At 21.0% G+C, this 23,109-nt stretch overlaps 5 protein-coding genes across 5 annotated transcripts; 1 reads left to right on the top strand and 4 right to left on the bottom strand.

Moving 5' to 3' along the window:
- Positions 1 to 13,742: 13,742 nt before the first annotated feature.
- Positions 13,743 to 16,006, bottom strand: SRAE_2000043900 (Zinc finger, PHD-type domain and Zinc finger, FYVE/PHD-type domain and Zinc finger, RING/FYVE/PHD-type domain and Zinc finger, PHD-finger domain-containing protein; the record flags this gene model as incomplete). The annotated part of the gene is made up of 2 exons (XM_024651269.1): positions 13,743 to 15,901; positions 15,982 to 16,006. 2 exons carry the CDS (start codon positions 16,004 to 16,006, stop codon positions 13,743 to 13,745), a joined length of 2,184 nt encoding a protein of 727 aa, XP_024504963.1.
- An 860-nt stretch (positions 16,007 to 16,866) lies between these two features.
- SRAE_2000043800 (Zinc finger, CCCH-type domain-containing protein) lies at positions 16,867 to 17,803 on the top strand (the record flags this gene model as incomplete). The annotated part of the gene is made up of 2 exons (XM_024651268.1): positions 16,867 to 17,157; positions 17,222 to 17,803. 2 exons carry the CDS (start codon positions 16,867 to 16,869, stop codon positions 17,801 to 17,803), a joined length of 873 nt encoding a protein of 290 aa, XP_024504962.1.
- Positions 17,804 to 18,042: 239 nt separating this feature from the next.
- On the bottom strand, positions 18,043 to 18,405 carry SRAE_2000043700 (Hypothetical protein; the record flags this gene model as incomplete). Its single annotated transcript, XM_024651267.1, has 2 exons — positions 18,043 to 18,338; positions 18,375 to 18,405. The coding sequence occupies 2 exons, from the start codon at positions 18,403 to 18,405 to the stop codon at positions 18,043 to 18,045; spliced, it is 327 nt and encodes a 108-aa protein (XP_024504961.1).
- A 288-nt stretch (positions 18,406 to 18,693) lies between these two features.
- SRAE_2000043600 (Hypothetical protein) lies at positions 18,694 to 19,035 on the bottom strand (the record flags this gene model as incomplete). The annotated part of the gene is made up of 1 exon (XM_024651266.1): positions 18,694 to 19,035. One exon carries the CDS (start codon positions 19,033 to 19,035, stop codon positions 18,694 to 18,696), a length of 342 nt encoding a protein of 113 aa, XP_024504960.1.
- A 950-nt stretch (positions 19,036 to 19,985) lies between these two features.
- Positions 19,986 to 23,099, bottom strand: SRAE_2000043500 (Hypothetical protein; the record flags this gene model as incomplete). Its single annotated transcript, XM_024651265.1, has 2 exons — positions 19,986 to 22,978; positions 23,030 to 23,099. The coding sequence occupies 2 exons, from the start codon at positions 23,097 to 23,099 to the stop codon at positions 19,986 to 19,988; spliced, it is 3,063 nt and encodes a 1,020-aa protein (XP_024504959.1).
- Between the last annotated feature and the right edge of the window lie 10 nt (positions 23,100 to 23,109).

Genomic DNA, 23,109 nt, shown 5'->3' with positions numbered 1-23,109 from the left:
AGAAAGTATAAACAATGAAAGTTATTTTAAAAAAAAAAAATAACATTTACGTCTTATCCAAAAAGAAATAATAATTTATGTATATAAAAATTTTTTTATGTCAACTTATAAAACTATAAATATTACTGAACTTGAAATATTATTGAAAGAACTAATTTTTTTTATTATCAATGTACTCTCCTATATAATAAAGGTCATAGTGATAGATAAATTTTTTAAATAATTCTTTTTATAATTTACCTTTTACAATATATTTATGTATATATATACTACTTCCTGGTAAAATTTTTTGAATAAGTAAATAATAAAAATTGTTTAGAAAATAATTAAAAAAAAAGAGTGAAATAAAGTGTTACATTATAATTAAATTAATAAGAAAAAGAATTTAATATTAATGGGAAAAAAAGGCAAATTAAAGTAATTTTATAACAAAAAAAAAATTCGTTATTTTTAAAATACAAAAAAATAAACCACTTATACTTATCTATCACTCTTTCCTTAGAATAATTTTTTTATTTAGAAAATAACTAATAATAGAAAAAAAAAAAATTTTTAAATACTACAAGTAATTTAAAAGCTAAAATTTTTATATTTTTATAAAATATAATAAATAAATAAATAAAAAAAAATATAAAATGATTTCTGGTAGTTATAATAATAGATATTCACAAAAAGTTTTTATAATAATTATTTTCAAAATATATTAAATAATTTGTTAAATTTCATAATAATAACTAATTTCTTTTTTTCAATTAGGTATTCTTAAAAACTATCCATCATTAAATAAAATGAAAAAACAATAGATCTTTCAAAAAAAGTTATTAAATGTTATAAGAATCTCTTGATAAAAACTAAAAACATCTTTATTAAATATTCATAAATCTACATCCATCAATAATATAAAAAAATTGAATAAAAAAAAGAAACAAAATTTTTATAGTAATATTTAATTTTCGGTTCCCTTGATAAAAGAAACCACATAAAAAAAAAATTTTAAAAGAAAACAACAATAAAGAGAGATATAAAAAAAAGAAAAAACTTATATACATTAATTGAAAATAGTAGTATACAATAAAAAGAATGTTTTGATGGAAAGTATGATTAAAGTGCAAAAAGACAAAAAATATTATACTTCATATATATATATATATATATACATATATAATATTATATACAAAATGTTATAAAAATATTTAAGAAAAGGAAAAAAAAAATTTTTTTATTATTTTTCTCTCTCTCTTTTAATTAACAAAAATATATATAAAAATTTGTTGGAATAAAAAGTACAACAAAGAAACATACATACACAGGAATTGAAGATAAAAAAAGATGATTATTATTAAAATAATAAAATTTTATTAAAAAAAAAAAAAAGAAGAAATTTTTCTAATGTTAATAAAATAAAAATATGATTTAAGAAACAAAAAAAAATATATAATTATTCATCATTTCAATAAAATGAATGGTGGGATGATGAGAGAAGGAAAAAAAAAAGATACTATCAATAATAATTCTCATTATCCTTTTTTATTTCATTACAAAATGACAAGTATATTTGAAAAAAAAATGAAGCGAAAATTTTATTAAAAAATATTCAATATAAAGGAGAGAGAGATATAGAAAAATTAATCAAAAGTACAAATATTATAAAAATAAAAAAAGGTTAATCGTTAAAGTGGTTATTTGTTTAAGACAAATTAGATATAATATCTTTAATTTCATTTTAACATTTAAATAACAATTATTTTTATTTAACAAGTACTAATGAAGTGATATATAGAAATAAGTAATCAAAAAAGAAAAAAATAATAAAAGAAAAAAAAAAAACTAAAACCAATAGATGTTTGATTGGTAAATATTAATAAAAATATTATGAGATAGAAGAATAATTTTAATAAAAATTTCTTTCACATTTTTTTAGTTAAAAATATTTTTTTTAATGTTTTAATTGTATAAACAATTAACATAAGAATTTATATATACATATATTTTTTTTTAACCAACCTACAAATATTATATTATAAATAAAATAAGAAAATGTAATTATATATATTTTTTTTGAAAAGTACAAACAACTTTTAACTTAAAAATATAACAAAATATATTTTATATCAAGAAAATTTATATATATATTATTTTTCCTACAAAATGATATTAAATATTTATACATATATAAAACAAAACTTGCCATTAAAATATAAATATTTTTAGACTCCACCTAATCAAAAAGGCAAGAAAGAATTTAATAGTTTTGACAAATAGTTAAACTAGTTAAGAAAAGCATATTTAATAATGGAAAAAAAATATTTTCATACATGATCCAATTGTTTAAGAATTGATAAGACAAAATATTATTATAAAACTAAGAATAGAATAAGATAGATAAAAGAAAATTGATATAAAATCAGGCAGAAAAAAAAAAAATAAATAAAAAAAAAAGACTAACTATAAAAATACATCTATAATGAGGCATCATTTTTCAATTACTATCATTTTAAAAGTATTAAAATTTAAAAAAAAAAAATAATTATTTAAAAAAAAAAATTATAGAAGAATGAAAAGAAGAAAGAGAAGAGAGATTGATGCAAAATTATGGTAACCAAAAAAATAATTTTACAAGATATTTTCTTTAATTAACTCTAAGTGTAAATAAAAGAAATTTCATTTTAAAATTTATTAAAATTTTTTATATTCTCATATATCAAATATATACATAAATACATATATATATCCATTGAAACATGATGTCTTCGTTGTGGTACATTTTATATATATAATACCCCTGTGTCTTTAGAAAAAAAAAAAGAATTTTTTTATTACTAATATCTATCAAAAAGAAAGAGGTAAGAAGAAGTATTTTTATAGGACAACATAATATTATTTATATACATTCATATATTTTTCCCTATTTTTAAAACTAATTTTAAACTAACAATATATATATATATATATATATATATATGGCTATTTTCATTTTTTTTTTATTATTAAATGAAATGTTTGATAGTGTACTTTTTTTAAAAAAAATCTATATACATGTAATGAAAAATGAATGAAACAGGAATTATTTTTGTCTTTTCTTCCGTTTCTAATAAAAATTGATAAAAAAAAATATAGTAAAAGTATATTTTTTTATAATTATAAAAAAAAAAATATTAAAAATAATATTCATTAAAGGTATATTTAATTTAAAATTATTAATAAAAAAAAAATAATGAAACATTTTTTTTATAATTATAAGAAAAAAAAAAAAAATTAATTGTCCAAATAAAGTAGAAAATAGATTTTATATAAAAATAATTTTCTCTAAATATGCCATTGTAACCTCTGATTTTTATTATACTAATCTTACTGACAAGGTCATATAACCACTATCTTATCCTTAATTCCTATCCATCTAAATAAGGTATACATTGGTTAGTCTTTTTTTTTTTTTATTTATATATGATAATTAAATGTTTAAAAACTAAAAATGTATATAGACATTAAACTTAAAAAAAAAAAAAATTTTTTTTTGTAACATAAAACCTATCCTCTTCACCATATACAATGTGGTAATCTTTTTTTTTTTTTATTAATTTAAACATATTAAATTTAAGGGTTGATGGCGCAATGATGGTGATCGCCATCATCTATCTTTTTTTTTTTCATTCACTCCACTCAATGTATCTTTCCCTCACAAAAATGTTACTTAAGCTCATTTTTAAATAAATACTATAAATATAAATAAAATACAAACATTTTAAAAACTTTAGATACCGTTATAATGACCAATCTAATAAGTATCTTCTCATATGCTAAATTTACTAAATAATGACACTAATAAGTATTAAAAAAAAAAAGAATAAACTCCACCCTTTTGATATATATATATAAATATATTGTTTAGAAAATTAAAATATAAAATATTTTGTATCAAATAAATAAATATATATTATATACCACAACAATTGTTTGTAATAAAAATTTTAATGTTTATAACAATTATACATATCATGCCATTGAAGTTTTTTTTACACATAAAAACTATACTCTTTCTTTAAATATATAAATTAAATAATATATTAATCTTTATTTGTTTAGTAAAAAAAATCATAAAAAAAGGCAAAATATTAAATAAATTTAAGGTTACGTATGGGTAAAATGGGGAAAAGAAAAATTTTTGTCATAAAATTAATTTAATTTTCTTTAATAAATATAATTTTAAATAAAGAGAATTTTTTTTTTTTTTGGTAATTATGTATTATATATTGTAATGTGACATTTTAACAATTAAAGAAACAAATATTATATATATATCTTTTTTTTTTTATTAATATTATTGGTAAATTAAATATAAATAAATACATATAAAATTTTGTCATTGAAGAATTGTAAAATGATGTATGTTTATTAAATAAAAATATCTTTAAACATCCATAATCAAGGTAATCTATAATTTTTTGATACTAATATTTTTATTATCATATTTAGATTTTTAAAAAAAAAATTAAATAAAATGCCTAAAATAACAATATTAAAATTCTAAAAATCATGATTTAAAATTGTTAAAAAAGATGTAGAGATAATATATCTATGGTTCATTAATAATTAAAGGCAAAAAAAAAATCAAATTTATTGGAAACCATTATAAAATAATGAGATTATATATATATTTTAAATTGAACACTTATTAAAAATTTTTAGGAATATAAATAAATGTATCTATCTAAAAGAGAGTAGTAAGAGGCACAGAAATAGAAAAAGATAAAAAAAAAAAGTTAATTTATTGAATTTTATCATCATCTTATGTGAGAAATTAAAAAATGTTTAATTTTTTTTAATATCTTTTATTATGATTATTATACATAAAATAAATATCAACTATATATTTATTTATTTATTTAATTGGAATATAAAAAAAAATTTAAAGATATAAATTACTAGAGAAATAGATATTAATTATATCTATCAATAAATTAATTTTAATTGTAATTGATTACAAAAATTACAAAAGCTGCTAATTAAACATAAAAGATGCTATTAATTTTTTTTTTCCTTTCTACAGGAATACTAAATAATTAATGATTAAAAATTTTAAATCCATAGTATCGGCTTTTTGTTTGATCTAACTCTTAAAAACACATATTTAAAAAGGACAAAAAAATTTTTTTTTCCTTCAATATCCTTTATACATAAAGAACAATAACATTTTTTTTAATAAATTTTATTATTTTATCAAAATCAAAGTATAAGATGAGAAGAAAAAAAAAAAAAGAAAACAAAAGATAAAAATCTTTTATATAAAATGAAAAATTTTTTACAAAGATAAAATTTATCATTTATAAAAAAAAAAAATATTTTTTTATCTTAAAATAAGCCAATAATGTTTTACTAATAAGGAAGTTTATTTTATTTTACCAAGGCAAACTATTTTTGCACTTGAAAATTATATTATTTTTACATTAATTCACAAAAAATCACTAATTGTATCAATCGTCAATTAAAAATATATTTTTAAAATATGTATAAATATGTGTGTCTCGTTGAAGGAAAAGATGAATAAAAATTTTCATATAGTATTTATGGAGAAAAATGTTATGGAAGAATATATATATATATATATATATTTTTTTTTTTAATATTTAAAAAAGATAGATAGATATATGTATATATTTAATTAGAAGCCGTACTTTTTTTTGACAACAAATTTTAAAAAGTTAAATTAAAGAAGAATAAGTACAAAAAAAATTTGACAGTATATGTTGTTGTTTTTTTTTTATATTATTATTATAAGGAAATAAAAAAGATAAAATGTTAGAAGCTATTTGGATATATGTAGGTCATCATTAAACTGATTTTTAACGTGAAATTTAATTCACATTTTGTATTTACTTTTTATATGTATATTTACTATAAGAAATGAATAAACAAATTATATTATTGTAGGTGATGTTTCTTAAGCTAGTAGGTGAAACTAAAAGATAAATAAAAGAATAAAAATAACTGTATACGGACTGAGGATGGTAATGTCGACCTTCTTTTTATTTTTATATTTTTACTCCACCTTCATTATTTATTTCTTTTTCCTATCATAATCTCTCTCTCTCTCTCCCTCTTTTTCCTTTTTTTTTGTGGCATATTCTTTTTAATCTTGATTTGATTCCTTTTTTAAAAGATTTAAAGTTTTAAGTATATGTATTATTATTATTATTGTTATAAAATGTAAAAAGTATATATCCTTTAAATTTATGTTTTTATTCATCATTTTATGACCTAGATAAGCTTGAAAAGTAAAATTTTTTTATGGCAAATTTAATTATAGTTTTAAACAATCATAAGGTAAAAACATTTATCTTAAGTACAAAAAGATCATTACTTGATTTATAAATAAATAATAATAAAAAAAAATTTTTTTCTATTATATTTAATAATATGAATATTTTAATGATATTAAATGACAAAAAAAAAGATTCGATTAATTATTGTAAAAGAAGAATTATAAATGTATATATTTATATAAAAATAAATAAATTATGAATATAATTTTAATATCAAATTAAAATGTTCAAGTAAATGAGATGTAATAAAAGAGAAAAATTATATTAGTTAGAAAAAGAGTGAGGGAGAGACAGGATTTTTGTCTTTTCACTTTTTTTTTTTTTTTTTGGCCATACTTTTTTTTATTGTATCTCCTTGGAGGTCGTCATCATCACCATCATCATTAACATCTTAATAAAAAAAAAATATAATTATACTTAAATTTAAATCTAGTCATTAAGCAATATACATATATATATATATTTATCAAATTGAACTTTAAAAAGTTTTTTTTTTCATTTTTACATATATATTCATAAACATGTGTAGAGAATCAAAAAAATTCAATGGAAAAATGGAGATAGAATTTATATATGTAGAAAAATAGTGCATTAAAAAAATTTACCAATATCATTAGACTTTTGGTTTATATTTACCAAAGACATAATTTCATCTATACATTTTATAAAATTTTATATATTTTTTAAATAAAAAATAGAGTTTGAAATATGACCTTAAAGAGTAAGACATAATGGCATAAAATTAAAAGTGTCAAAATATAAGTATAAATAAAAAAATTATTTTTAAATTTAAATATTATTTTTATTTTATAAAAAAAAAAACTTTAAAAAGCGTAAATTATGAAATATACTTCTTAGTTAAATTAAATAAAAAATTAATTTAAACAAAAATAAAAAATGGATGTTTAAATTGTTTATATAATATGAAGGGACTTTTATATAGATATATTTATTTATGTCTTTCTTAATTATCAAAACTTCGTTACCAATATTTGAAGAATATAATAGGGAAAAAAACAATCTTATCTTTTAAATTAATAGCATAAAAAAAAATAAAATGAAAAGATAATCATTAATTTTATTTTTTTATTGTAAAAAGTAAAGAAAAAAACATATTATATTTATTTCATTAAAAAATTTAAAGGTTATATATAAATATTAAGAAAAATATTCAATGATATAGTAACAATAAATAATATTTATACCTATTAATATTACTATCATCCCATTAACATAATAAAAAAAAAAAATATTTGAAGCTGATGGAAAAAAAAAGAGGAGAAGAAATAAAAGTACAAGTATGAACACTTTTACCATCATCGACTAAAAGTATATTTTAATTTTTAGTTGATTTTTGTGATAAATTTATTCATTTTTCAACAAAACAAGATTAAGAGAGTAATAATAACTATTATAAACTGATTTTTGTCAAAAACGAAAGGTGTTAAAAAAATTTTTGTCATCTCTATTGATATATGAAAATGTTATTATTATCAAAGAAAAAGTTAAAAAAAGAAGGTTGATGTATAATTGTACCAAATGAGAATAAAAATAAATTTTAGAATAAAACCAATAAAAAAAAAATACATTAGATCAATTGTAAAGTATTGTATTGTTTTCTTAAAGTGCAATGGTTTATTATAAATGGAAGTATAAAAACAAATAATGTGAAATTTAATGTTTTAAAAATAATGTTTTAAAAGAACTTGCCTTAGTTAGTCCAATGATATTATTAAAAAAAAAATATTGTAATATTATTTTTTTTTTATTATTTGTTATAACTAAATATATATTGTATTTTGTACGAAAGAGTTTTAGATATATGCATATATATGTGTTTATGAGTTTACAATTACCATATTATAATTTATACAATATTTATCATTCATATTCTTTATGAAATATTCCTATCTCTCCATTAACTTCGTTTTGTTTTTTATTATAATATATATAGAAATATATTTTTTTGAGGTAAAAAAAGTTATGTAAACATAACAATTTAAAATAAGAATTAAACTTTTGCGTTAAGTTTTTAATGATGAAAGGAGTAAAGAAGTCTATTTTGTAAAATTATATATTTATTTTTTTGTCTAATTTTGTCTTGAAAAATGGGTTGATAATTTTGGTGTGTGACTAGTTAAAAAGTACAATCAAAGGACACAAAGTTTTGCTTTTTAAAAAATATTTAAAAAAATACTTTTTGATATATGGGACTGGATTTTATGACTTTTTATTATTATTAAGAATATATAGAAAGAAATGTAAGGGAGCTACATACATACATACACTAAGAAGAAAGTTGATCATATAAAAATGAGAAACTTAAATACAATATATAAATAATAATTTTGAATAAAAATATTTTTTTACCTCCCTCTCTCTTTTTGAGTCAAATATTTTTTTGGCTAGTTTTACTTTAACAGAAAAAAAAAATAAATTCTTGAGTGTCTTCTTTTATTAAAAATATTTCATTAATAAAATATGAATTTAATAATAACATTATTCATAAAAAAAAGTAATAATGAAATGAAATGATTTTTTTTGATTGCATGTTTTTTGATGAATTGAATTTATCATAAAAATAAATATATTATTTCAATTATTAATACAAAGAACTATTACTATATTAATATTTCAATAACATTTAAAAACTTTACCATATAAAAATTGTTACAATAAAAAAAAAATTTGAAATATTATAGTAAATTTTTAATTAAAAAAAAATAATTTTTATACTTTATATTATTAAAAACAAAGTTAAGGTATATATAAATAAATTTTTTTTTTACAAATAAAAATATTAAAAATGCATATTACAAAAAAAAAGTAAATTTTAAGAGTGGAGTAGTAGAAAATTGAAAAAAGTAAAAAAAAAAAAAAATATGCTGGCAAGGAGAAGACTAAAAAGGGCAAACTGGTAAAAAATGCTTTAGAAATAAAAAAAAATATTTCTTAAATTAATAACATAAAATACATTTTCAAAATTGTACAAACAATTTTATTGCCTCGGTTTAGAAATATATATATAAATTTTCTAAGTGTGAATATATTGTTTCAAAGAAAATAAATTTTAAATATACATATATTTATATTTATATATTTTAAAAGAGTGCAACTTCTGTTTGCCCAAATATTAACCTCTTTTTTTTAATAAAAACAAAGAAAAAATAAATTTTTTTGTGACCCTTTTTAGATGAGACAAAAATTAATATCTTTCTGTTTCATAAAAAAAAAATGAAAAAAATAAAAGATGATAAAATTTTAATATTTATTTTAATGGAATGATAGATAAGTTTATCTTTTTTTATGATAAAAGACGTTTATGTAAAGTATTATGAGATATAATATATTAATGAAATTTATGAATAAACAATCAAAAGCATAAAATAAAAATTTTTTATCTGGTAAAAAAAAATGTTGAATTTATAATGATATTAAAATAGAAGGTTAACAAAATTTTCTTTTTTATTTTGAAAAAAAAATTTTTTTTATTTTTTAATCTTAAGAATCATAAAACAAATATCAACAATTAATATTATAAATCCATCTATTTTACTTTCATCAAAATTTTAGTTAAAAATTTACCATATTTTAATATTTAACAACTGAAAGATAAAAGACATCAACATAATTTATTTTATCAAAAATTAAATTATACCCAAAATTTGAAATTTTCTTTTTTTTATCATCATCCATTATCCCATCAAATGGAGAAGGAGTAGGGACAGAAATATTCTATAAACTTTTCTCTCTTTTTTTGTTATTTTTTTAAACAATATCCAATTTCATTTTAGACTTACACTTTTAAACATATTTTATGTAAAAATAAATTTAAAAAAAAATATATATATGTATATAATGCAAATATAAGCATGTTTTATTGAGGCTTAAAATTTTATAGTTAAAAATATTTATTTCTAATTTAAAAGAACTAATAGGAAAATTTTTGGGGATACTTCTTTGTTATTAAAAAATATCAGTTATTATTCATATTCTTTTTCATAAAAATAATTTATAATAATAAAGTTTATGAAGTATTTATTTTTTTCGTTTCCTTTTAACTTATTTTTAATAAAACAATAATTTTGATTTTGACAAGTTTATATTAAGAAAAACAAATTAAAATAAAATAAAATATTTTAAGTATTTTTTATTAAGAATTATTATTTTTGTTTCAAAAAAAAAAAAATTTTTTTTATTTGTAAATTAAAAATGCAAGAAGGTATTCTTTTTCTAAATATATATAAAGGAATTTTGAACTTTGAAAACTTTTTTTTGATTTTTTAATTTTTTGAAATTTTTATAGAAATAAAAAATATTTCTAAAAATGCATATCTAATAATGTTTATATTACTAAAAGAAAATTTTTTATTGTACAATAAATGAAAAAAAAACATCACATATAAATAAAAATTTTTAAAAAAAATTCAATGTTTTACTTTTTGTTGTTTTACTATTGGTTTTATAAAATCCACAAAGTACTATATTTTAATTGTGTTCCATTTTTTCAAACTTGAATAATTTAATACACAGAATACATCAAATATGTACAGATATCACAATTTCAGAAATATATTAAAGTGGAAATCAAATTGAAAAATATCATACCAAGTTTTTAATCATTTTTTAAGTATTAAAAAAAATTATTTCTTAGAAACGACAAAAAAATATACTAAATAAAGTAAAAGTCTTTGTTAGCGACATTTTCAATAATTATATTGAATTATTAATTTAAAAATGTTTTTCAATATTAAGGCTAAAAAACATCTAAATATTTTATCAATATTCTATTTTAATTATGAAACATTAATTTATGAATTTTGTTAAAGTATTAAATTGTGTGTTTTGTTATTTATGTTGTTATTGGTTAAAATAAAATTATTTTTGATAACTTTATAAAATTTAATAAATATATAAAAAAAAATTTTTTTTTAATCATAAATTTTATATATTATCAATATTTCATTTTTAAAAAATAAAATTGAAAATTGTTACAATTAACAAAAAATAAAAAAGCAATATTACTTAAAAATTATTCTTTGTAAGAAAAATATTACTATTACACGAAATAAAATATTTTATCTTAACAATATTTAGTTGTTTATGAATTGAGTATGATAATTACTAATGCGAGTTTATAACACATTCGAAAACTTAAAAAATTGACGTTAATTACAACTTTTTCTACATATAACGTTGTTCAGAGACACAATAATACTACAGATATTAAAAAAAAATTGAAAAAATACTAAAGTTAACACATGAAAAATAAACAAAACTTTAGATACGTTATAATCTTTGTAAGGACATTTTTTAATTGGCTCCACCTTTCTTGATTCTATTTATTTTCTTCATTTAAATAAATTAAGTAATATGCCTGTTAACTATATTCTTTGATGTATCTCGTTTTTTTATTGTTTCTCCATCAGCATTCTTTTATATTTTTTTATTTAAAAAAAATCCATGTTCTAACAAATTGTTGATTACTTTTATTTAGTCTAAAATATATTTCTATAATAGGTAAAAAAAATTAGTCAATATTAGTTTTATTTTTTCTTTTAAAAAATTTTCAATGTTAAAATTTCCTTGTACAATCTTTAACATGTTGTTCTCAAAAGTTTTTTTTTTTATAAATGCTTATTATTTGACTTCAATTATTTTTATTTTCAAAAACGATATTCTTTATCATTTTATTCATTAGTTTGATATTTAAAAATATTATATAAAGATTTTATTTATCTTCTGAGAGAAAACCACAATTAAAAATTAGCACATTAAGAATAAACAAAAATATATTTACTTAATTTTATTAATAACATTGTCCTACCAAAACTGAATAGTACCAAAAATTATTCTGAGGTAGTTGTAGTAGCTGTGTACCTACATCTGAATATCTCTACTTTATGAAAGTAAATAACTACTATACATTTGAAGAATTTCTACACTTAAAAATTTTATTGTAGACCACGATGTTCTTGGTGAAAAATTGACTTGAAAAAATCAGCAACAAAGTAACTTTTTTGTCACAGTATAGAATGGGTTTGATATAGTTGCAGCTTAATTTGTGAAGAGTCTTAATATGCCTATTTAAGGATTCACAACTTATTGCTGAAACTAATGATAAACAAGAATTGTCTAGTAGAAAAAGTTCATGGAAATGAAAGAGTTTACAATAAGACAGTCTGTGCGAAATGGGAAAAAATAAAGAATGATGCTATTGGAGCTTAAATTTTAAAAAATCCTTTTTTATTTATTTTAATATTCTATTAATTTTTTTGTAATAAACTTTTATTTTAATTGTTCAATTAAATTGTTTTTTCTAGCAACTACAGTTTAATGTTTTATGTAAGTTCAGTAATTTTTTTGTATTATCTATAAATAACATAAAACAAAAATAAAAAGATTGCCACAATCATTTAATGTTATTAAGAAATTTTTTATTAAAGTGATCAATTAAATGGTTATATTTATTGTTTGTAATCTTTTGATAACTATTACCTTTTTTAGTTTTAGATAACTAATGTTATTATAAAATATTACATTATATCAATTCTTTACTCTAAATTAATAGGAAATAAAAAATATTAAATGTATGTAAATTTTCCGGTTGTATTTTATTTATTTATTAAGATCATTTAATTATTATTTGAAATCTATACTCTTATTATTGTAAAGTTTAAGAGATTAAATAAAATATTAAATATACATAAAAATTTTATTTATTGTTTAAATACTAACTACTAACTTTTTAGTATTTTTAATGCGTTCTTAGAGAAAGCTGTTTTACTTTGTTGAAAAATATATATAGATCTTTTCTAATTTTAGGTGAGTTTTTTCTTATAATATTTCTTATTTTAGATTAAAATATGACATTAATTTAGAATATATTTTTAAATATTATTATTTAGGTAAGTTTTTATACAATGACTTTTATATAAAAACACTGTTTTATGTAAGTTTAGTAATTTTCTTATGTTGTCTAATTATTACTTTTTCAGACATTTCAATGGACAATAAAAATGTCATTTGTCCGTTTATTTTTTATTTCCCGATATGAAAGTAACTTTTAATTGTGTTATCATAGGTAAGTTTGCAAATTTGTGCTACAGTGATTGACAATTTTTTTTAGGTTTTTAAAGGCCCATGGAATACAGATAAGAAGAAGTTTTTTTTAATTAATTGTTACTATTAATTTTTTTTAAATATTGTTTTTTTAAGAGTTATTACTAATAAAATTACCCATTTATTAAAGTTTTGTTTATTGTTTTTATAGTCGTTAAAACATTTAAAAAAAAATGAAAAAATGACGAAATAGTCAGTTATTCCATTAATTTAAATTTTCTAAAATAGATAACGTTAACGTTATTTATTCTAGAAAAAATAAAATACGATATCGATGACGATATTGCCATCTTTTTGCTCTCAGTGTTGACGACGACGGCTACTGCTATTCGACCTCTCATAAATTTCATCAAAATTAGCTTTCGGTGAATATTTAGGATGACCCCCTTTGTACTTTTCGTCTAGACGTAGTGATTGACGATGACCCCGAATGAATGTATCTTGGTTTTTCTTCATAATAGTTGTTACTGATAATGTCGATGATTCTACTAGTGATGTTGATTTATGTAACTTTAATTTTTCTAAATTACCAAACTTTTCTTCATCTAAGGTTCTTTTTGTTATTTCAATTCTTTCAATTAATGCACAAAGGTTAGCTTTAGCATTTACAACTGATTTATAATCATTATAAGCTAAGTATGATTTCATTAAAAAACCTAAATAACCTTTTTCTAGTCGACTTTTATTGTCCTCTCGATGTATATCATATAAAACTTCTGTTTTTTTCCAATCTTTTGTTTTAATATTATAAGTAATTTGTAAATTTGAATTTTTTAGTAAACAATTACCATCATTATTAATTTTTTTTAATTTCCAATATTCATATAGAGATTCAATAAATTCTTTATTATAATCAGGAAATTTCTTCAATAACATAGGGATATTAATATACTCCAAAAAAGATAAATTAAAAGTTGATACTCTTGTTTCACCGGATAATTGTATAAATTTTTGTATTAACTTTTCAAATTCAGATGTGATTTTTTTATTACGTGACGATGTACTTTTATTATTTTGAAGTAGATTTCTGAGATCCATCGTATGACGTTCACATAAAACAAATGGAGTATCATCGTCATCTTCACGTTCTAGAAAATTTAGATAAAAACCAGCACGCCTTCCACACTCAGCATGAAAATGAATATTACATTTTGGATGATCACACTTAATTGTATATCCAAAATCAATATCACAAACTGAACACCTTTCCATACCACGAGAATCACAAATATTCATATAACCTAATATAGGTTCTAATATTTCATCATCACCAAATTTTAATTCTTTAATAAATTTCGCACAATTAACATGACAAAAATCATAACCATTATCAAGAATTTTTAAAGCACCTCCTTGAACTGGACATACCATACATGTTGGATATTGTTCATCCAATAACATACATGGATTACAAATAAAAACATCATTAACATCAAGTATACCATAACAATGTTGATGAAATCCTTTATCACATTTATCACAAAAAACTATTTTGTCATCTTCATCTGAATCATAATCACGACAAACCTCACAAATTTCTTCACCATTACACATTGATGATGCTGGCCTGATAATAGGATCAATTAATTTTTTTCTAGATTCTATATAAAATGTTTTTTCCATAAAATTAAAACATTCTGACATCATTGAAATAACTAAATTTTCTATTGAATGGGATTCATTGAAATCTTTAAACCACATAATATCTTGTCTATCTAAATTATACTCCAAATATTGTAAGTTATCTCTCATAACAAAATTATTATCTATATATTTTTTTTCATATGCACAAATCCTTTTTGAAAATTCCTCAGGTATTTCAGATGTTTCATCATTAGGTAATATTATTTCTGGAATAGCATTATAAGAATATTCTTTATTACCACATGGTATTTGAACTCCAGTATCCCATCGAGATTCCCATTTATCGCTCATTGGTATTGATTTAATTTTATTAGTTTTATCAATACTTCCAGTAAACAAGTTTTGCCTTCGCATTTCTGATACTATATGTGCATCAAAAACTTCGGCAGCATCTTTAACACCAGTTATATTTAAAGGATGGGCTGGTTTTTTTAATGATAATATTGTTGATGATGGAAGTGTATAGAGAGACGGTGTACCAATAGTATTGTTGCCTGGAATAGTAGTATTTTTGTTATTTTGTAATTTGTTAGAATTTTTTCGTGTTTGAGTATTCCTTGATTCCAATTCTTTTGTACTATCTTTTGGAATTGGAGAAGGTGTTATATTTTCACGACTGCTTGGAGAGTTAGGGTTAATTGAAGAACAATCAATAGTTAGTTTTCTACCATATTTTGATTGATTCCGTAGCGTTCGTGGTGTTTCATTAGAATATTCATCACCATTCCTCAAGTCACAAACTTTTTTTAATGATTTGATAGATAATATTTCAGTTCTTTTTCTTTTGACTCCAACTTTATGTGTAGGTTGTTTTGCTGTAAACAAACAATTAATATAATAGATTAATGTATAGATAAAATATAATATTAAAAAATAACATAACGTCAAAACATACCTGATAGAGCGCGTGTCTTGACCATTTTAATAACAATCTTATATTACAATCAGTATGACTAGGATGGGCAAATATATATATGTTAAATACAAAATATTATAGATAATTTATAATGTAGTATACAAATAATTATATAGATATTTAAAGTTTTTATTTTTTGTTTTAAAGTCTAAAATGTTAAAATAAAATTATTTTTTATAAAATGATAATATTTTGTTACAGTTAAGGAGTTAAAGAAAGTAGTGATAAACATATCATTTGTCATAACAAAATATATATGTATATAAACGACTGCGCTTGGAAAAGTGTGTCCATTATTAGAAGGTTTCATTTCATCGATTACAAAATTATATATATGTGTAAAATGACAATTTTTTCTTTCTTTTTTTTTCTATATGCATAAATATTTTAATATAATAAAATATCAGAGATTACCATTTATTACTTATATTGTTGATGTATATGACAATTAATCAAAAGAAGAAGGTGACCTTCTATGGTTAGTTATTTATAATAATATAAAATTTAATTTTTCCATTCATTTAAAGATATTCCGAAATATTTTTTTTACCATAGCAAGATAGTGTTTTTATATCTTTTTTTTTCTTAGTTATTATTTAGGTACGTATTGCAAAAGCATATATACATTTTTTGTGAATATTTCTATTAAAAAAAGTAAAGAGAATTATGTAAATATATAGTTTTCTTTAGCTTTTAATTTTATATTAATTTTTAACATTGCGTTTATGTGAAATTTGTATATAAAACAATATTAATAATAAATACTAAAGACTAATGTATTTGTTTTGTTTGAAATTTAGGATACCACCAATATAATTATTTTTTTTTTAATATTATATACATTTAATTAATTATAATTTTACAATGTCTGAAAATGACGCAATAACTAGTAAAAATATTATTTCAAAAAGCGTAGCGAAAAGTGATAATAAAGTTATTAATACTAGCGACATTCATGATACAGCACATATAAATACTTCTAAACTTGAAGAACCTGGTTCACAAAGTGACAATAAAGGTATCGACAAGAATCAGGTTTGTCGTGATTACCTTCATAATATTTGTAATCGCGGAAAAAATTGCAAATTTTCTCATCCACCAAAACACGAGGATAAAAAAGATATTGAAAATTATAATTTTTGTATTGACTTTCAAGTAAGTTTTTTTTATCAATCATAGAGATTGTCAATATTTGGCCATTGTTCTTATCTTTTTTTAGAATAATGGATGCAAGCGTGAAAATTGTCGCTTTATTCATGCACCACAATATGATGTTGAAGCATACCGAGCCACTGGAGAAGTAACTATAGAGTTAGCGCGCGCTATTGCAGCAGTTACTAAAGATGATACCATCAATGGAATACCTATATGTAAGGAATTTCAGATTAGAAAATGTACGCGTGGTCCTCGTTGTCGTTTTTGGCATGTAAATATAAAACACGAAAGATTGATGCGTGAACAATATTTTAAAGATCAAAAATATGGAAGAGGTTTTTTTAATTCACAGGGACATTATATGGTACCTTCAATGCGTGGCATACGTAGACCAGCACCACCATCTTCTTCAACATACTCAGATCCGATTGAGTTTAAACGTATGCATTATGATCCCCAAATTGGAGAGTACCATCATCCTAATTACGGGTTAATTCAAAATTTAGAACGAAAATTGCATGAAGCACACGGTGAAATAATTAAGCTTCATGAAGATTTAAAAAGAGAAAGAGATCGATATAATAATTTACTTGCCCTATTTCACAGACAAGGAAATACAGGGTGGCCACAAACTCCATATGTATAGTATATTTTTTTTTTCTTTTGTCGTTGGCTATTTTTTTAATTTAAATTGTATTAATGATAAAATAATTGTACTATGCTTTTATAAGACTTATCTCTCTTAAGTAAATAAAGCTACCGCATTTTACACTGAATTATCTTGATTTTTATTTATCATAATAAATAATGTTAGAAAAATTGTTTTTAATTTATCAAATATTTAATTTATCATTAAAATGTTTACAATAAACAAAAAATAATAAACTATTTTTTTAGTATTCCTTTTATATTATTTAATTTATTTCTTCGTTTATTTTCCTCTTCTCTAAGAAATTTATCTTCATCAAATTCAATACTAGTCAAAGGTTTAATAACAACATCTGGTTTTGGTACATTTGTTGGTTTTTCATTTTTTTTTTCCGGAGATGGAGTTTCACTCTCATGTAGGCTTTTAAAATCTATTGGAGATGTTCTACCAAGGGCGTGAAGGTAGAAGTCTGGTTTTAATGCTACTGGCCTTTCTTCTAATGGTGTCAAGAATTCAGTATTAACAAGTTTGCCTAAATAAATTAAATAAATAAATATTATTAACCTACAACAATTTTCTTTTAATGTCTGTTTATCCATTATTTTATTGATAATCGTTCAATTATGATGGAATGTATTTTTTTCAATTACGAAAAAATATATTAATTAATCAAATATTAGTTTTGTTTTCTTGTTTTTTTCCGCGCTACTCAGATGACGATTATTTGGAAGAGTGTTTTATCTTTGTAAACTTTTGTAAGAGAAGACAATATTATTTAATTACAAAAAAATACATGATTTCTTATTAATAATAAACATTAAAATGAAACACAAGATGGTTAAAATTTATTTCAAAATATAACATCTACTGATTAAAAAATATCAAAATTACATCTGAAAATTACTTCCCTTTTCAATGATAATTACTTCATTTCCATTGGCTTCAATGATATAACGTTTTTTTTGTTTAGGTGTCAAGAAGAACTTAGGAATTGTAAAAACAGCCAATGCAAGTAAAATTGGAAACATCATTTTTCTTAATGAATATAATAATATTACATTAAATGTTACCTTTACTGTGCTTCTAAATACTGATCTCCCATCTCCATGAAGAACGTTGTTGTATAATTTACGAACATTTTCAAAAATATTTAAATGATCAATTATTATTCTTCCTAATGACTTTACACATTCTTTTGATTCATTAACAGCTTCATTATTAAATGACATTATTAGGTAATTATTATAATTTTTTTTTAAAATATTTTTGGTATATAAACTTTAAAATTAAAATAACATTAAGTGATAATTTTTATTTTAATGATTGGTGGAATGGTGCGTATTTAAAAAAAAATGTAAAAAATTAAGTTTTTGATGCTTAATATAATTTAAAAATATATAGTTTATAAATATTATATGAAGGTACTTTTTACTATTGGTAAAAACATTTTTTCGTTGAACTTACCGTTCTTAATATAGATATCATAAAATTAAAAAACCGCCAAATTCCAAAACATCTGAAATAAAAAATAAATTAATTTTATCACAATATGAACTTTAATATAAAACATTTTATAGACTATATCATAAGAACAAAATTTTCACCTTCAGTGATAGCATTATACTCAACACTCAAAACGAAAATGTCAACTGTAGTTGACAAAGTCGCAAATTTTTATTCAGCTAAGACATTGTCAACTACAGTTGACATTTTTGTTTTGAGTGAAAGTAACACCAAGAAATCTATAGATATTCTTTTATCATTATATTGAAAAAATAAAATTAATTCAAAAATTGTTATTTGTACAAAATATTTCAAGAACTAAAAGAAATATAAATTTGATATAATATTAAAAATATATAAACAAAAAATTTCCTATAAGTTTTTTTTTGGTTTAATTTACAAGCACTTCTCTAGAAAAATTATGAATCTTTGAAAATTTGTGAAATTGCAAAATTATTTCTTACAAAAATTTTACACCACATTTTTTTTTCATCCTTAAGCAAAGTTTAATTTAAATATAATTTTATAACAAATGATAACATTATATATCTTACTTCAATATATGTATCAAAATGTAATTTTGTTAAAAAAAATTTATTAGTGATTAAAAAATCTCCAAAAACAATTTTCCGCCTATATACATATAGGATAAATGTCGCATAAAATTAAAAAAAAATTAAGATTTAAAGTGTTTTTTAACATAACAGTTAACTGGAGCTGCACCATCTGGCTCCTTATTTGTTGATGGATCAATAAAAGTCATTTCAAATTTATTGTTCATATGAAGGAGTAGATTAACGAAGGTAAGATAATGAAGTTTATTATCTTTGGTTTGAGGTATAATTTGACTAACACAATAGAAAATGGATCTTAAAGTATGGTGACCATTAATAAAAATATCATTTGGAAAATTTTCTTTTATGCGCGTCCTGAAAGTTGATTTAAAAACCAAACACAAATTCTCCAAAGCTTTTTTAAATTCTTGAAATTTTTTAAATGGATCATAAAGTGCTTTACGATCCAAATTCTTATAATTATCTGTTTGAAGTAATGATGTAATACTATTAAATGATTGCCAATTTGAATCATTTAAGGAACTATTTGACAAAACATCAATTATAGCAAGTTTTACTAAGGGAGCATTAACATAAGAAATATTTGTGGTACATTCGATTTTTAATGCATTGGCAGAGTATTTCATAGCCATATATCCAAAAGAATGAGCGATATCATCTGTGACTACATTTGTATATCCTTTAGGAACTTCTTGGTTCAAAAATATTGGTTCTAATTCGTCTTCATCATAAATATTACCAAATGGTCCAAAGTAGTCTTCGTCATTATTATCGTTATCATCATTATAAATAGCACTAATACTTTGTTTAATAATCTCTTGAGATGGTTTTCGAATCTCAGAAGATGGTTCTAGTTTACGTTCTTCCTCATTATTAAAAGATACATCAGCTTTCACTGTCCTATTGGATGAATCTTCCATTAGTGTATCTTCATTATCTGAATTAATAGGACTTATATCATCAATTTCCATTGGTGTCGATGTAGAACTTTTAACAGATTCTGCATCATTATATTCAGGAACCTCCTCTAAATCAGAAAACTCGTCATCGTCATTTTCTCTGTAACGTGTACTCTGTTGCTCCTCAACATCATATGTACCAGCACTTCGACTTGATGGTAATTCATCTTCATTAACATTCTGCTGTACCAACTGTTCACTAACATTCTGAACTACCAATTCCTCTTTAATACGTTGACCATTTGAATCCTCTTCCAAATCAGAATCAGGAATCCTCCGGGGATTTGAAGCTATATCATATTCATCTTCCGTTTCAATTGCCATATCATCAATCAATTCTTCTTTTATTTCAGGTAATGTTGGTTCAGTTCCTTTCTTGTTTTGAGATCTTAATATTCTTGAAGATTTAGGAGTAATTTGATTAAGGCTAGTAGAACTCATACGTTTTTTAGATTTAGGAGACGCTTTATTAGAAGAAGCTGATTTTGAACGTACAATTTTTTTTCCAGAACCAACTTTGTATTTCCAATGTGATTGATCAACACCACGAGGTAATTGAGAAAACTCCATGACATCAGTACTACGTTTAATTGAATCTTCCAAAATAGAAATATTAGCAAATGATAACACGCTATTTCTACTGGTAAAAGAAACATCCAAATCTACTTCATCATTATCCAATTCATCATTTTCATTTATATCACCATCATGTAAATCATCACACTCTTCATTAGCTAAAGATAAATCATGTATATGTTGTGAAATATCAAAATATTCAGAAGATTCAAACATTTGTGACCTTCTTGTAGATTCTTTTGAAACCTCCGAAATAAATTCACGTCCAAAAAATACTTTTGCCTCTCCATTTGACTCAACAAACTTTCTAAACTTTCCACGTTTTATTTCTTCGAAGTTTGTTAAATCAGGCAGAAACATCATATTAATAGTTTCAAAATCATAATATGGATTAAAAACTTTATTGAAGTTATCTTTATTTCCAATATCAAAATTTTCATTAGACCATATAAGTTTACGTATACTTTCTTTTGGAATAGCATTCTTTAATTTTTCCATAACCTCAGTAAAATTACCCTCACCTCTTATTAATTTATTTAAATCCCTAAGAAGATTATTGTCAATTCCGTATATATTAAGTGCATCTTCCTCAGATAAACCTCTAATATACATACAATCAGCATAAACACGTGCACTATCTTCCACTGGAACTTCAGGAACAAAGGGTATATAATTATCATACAAAAATCCAGATGGTTTTTCAATATTTCGAGGAGGTACAGGGAAACAAGCATGAACGCGATATAATTCTTTAGAAGGTACTTCTTTTAAACATTCACAAACCACATTATAAAAATCTCTTACAAACCAAGAAGGTTTACCTAATTCATGTTGTTTTGGTTTAAATTCACATTTTCCATTAATTTTTAAAATTTTTCCATGAACATCACGTCTAGCATTAAGAGATATTAGTCCACGAACATTACTTTCTTCGTAGTTAGAAGTAGCCACCTCAAAATATGCATCATCAAAATGAACCTTTTCTATTATTTTTTTTTCAGCCTTCTTTTTTTGTTTCCTTATTTTTATTGATTTTTGTGTTCTTCTTAATTTGTTAAGTCTTTCATCAATGAAAAGTTTATGTTCATTAAATACAGTCTCAAATGAATTATCACCCCCAGTAATACAAGCTTTTAATAATTCTTTCTTAACATCAAAATTTTTTTGAACACAACATTCATTTTTTTCACTTTCATATTTCTCCGAAATACTATCACAAATTATTTTCCACTTAGCTTTTCTACGTTCTGCTTCACGTTGTTTTTTATCCATTTTTTCCTTTCTAAGAGTTTCATCATCCTTTAAATTTTTTTTTTGCTTTTTATCATAGCAAATTATCTCTAAAAAAGCACTGAGATCAGTTTCTAATAAATTAACACTCGCAAAATTCATTTTTATTCCAGCCGATAATAAGCGTATACCTTGTTCAAGGTTACTAGTCTTTATACCAAGATCAACGATCCATTTTGTAAAGATATGTGGATCTATCGTAAGTTTTTTCTTAGCTATTTGTTGAGCAAGTTTTTCAATATCCAAAACTAATTCAGAAACTTCTTCTTCTAAATAATTATAATCATAAAAATTATAAAAATTTTAAATCAACAACTTACTTGAATCTGGGTTTTCAAGGCATTTTTTAAATCTCTCGATCCATTGAGAATTTCCATCCTCAACTTCCATTTTTAAAAAC

This window comes from Strongyloides ratti, assembly GCF_001040885.1.
Source record: "Strongyloides ratti genome assembly S_ratti_ED321, chromosome : 2".
Taxonomy (NCBI): domain Eukaryota; kingdom Metazoa; phylum Nematoda; class Chromadorea; order Rhabditida; family Strongyloididae; genus Strongyloides; species Strongyloides ratti.
This window is presented reverse-complemented; position numbering and strand designations above follow the sequence as displayed.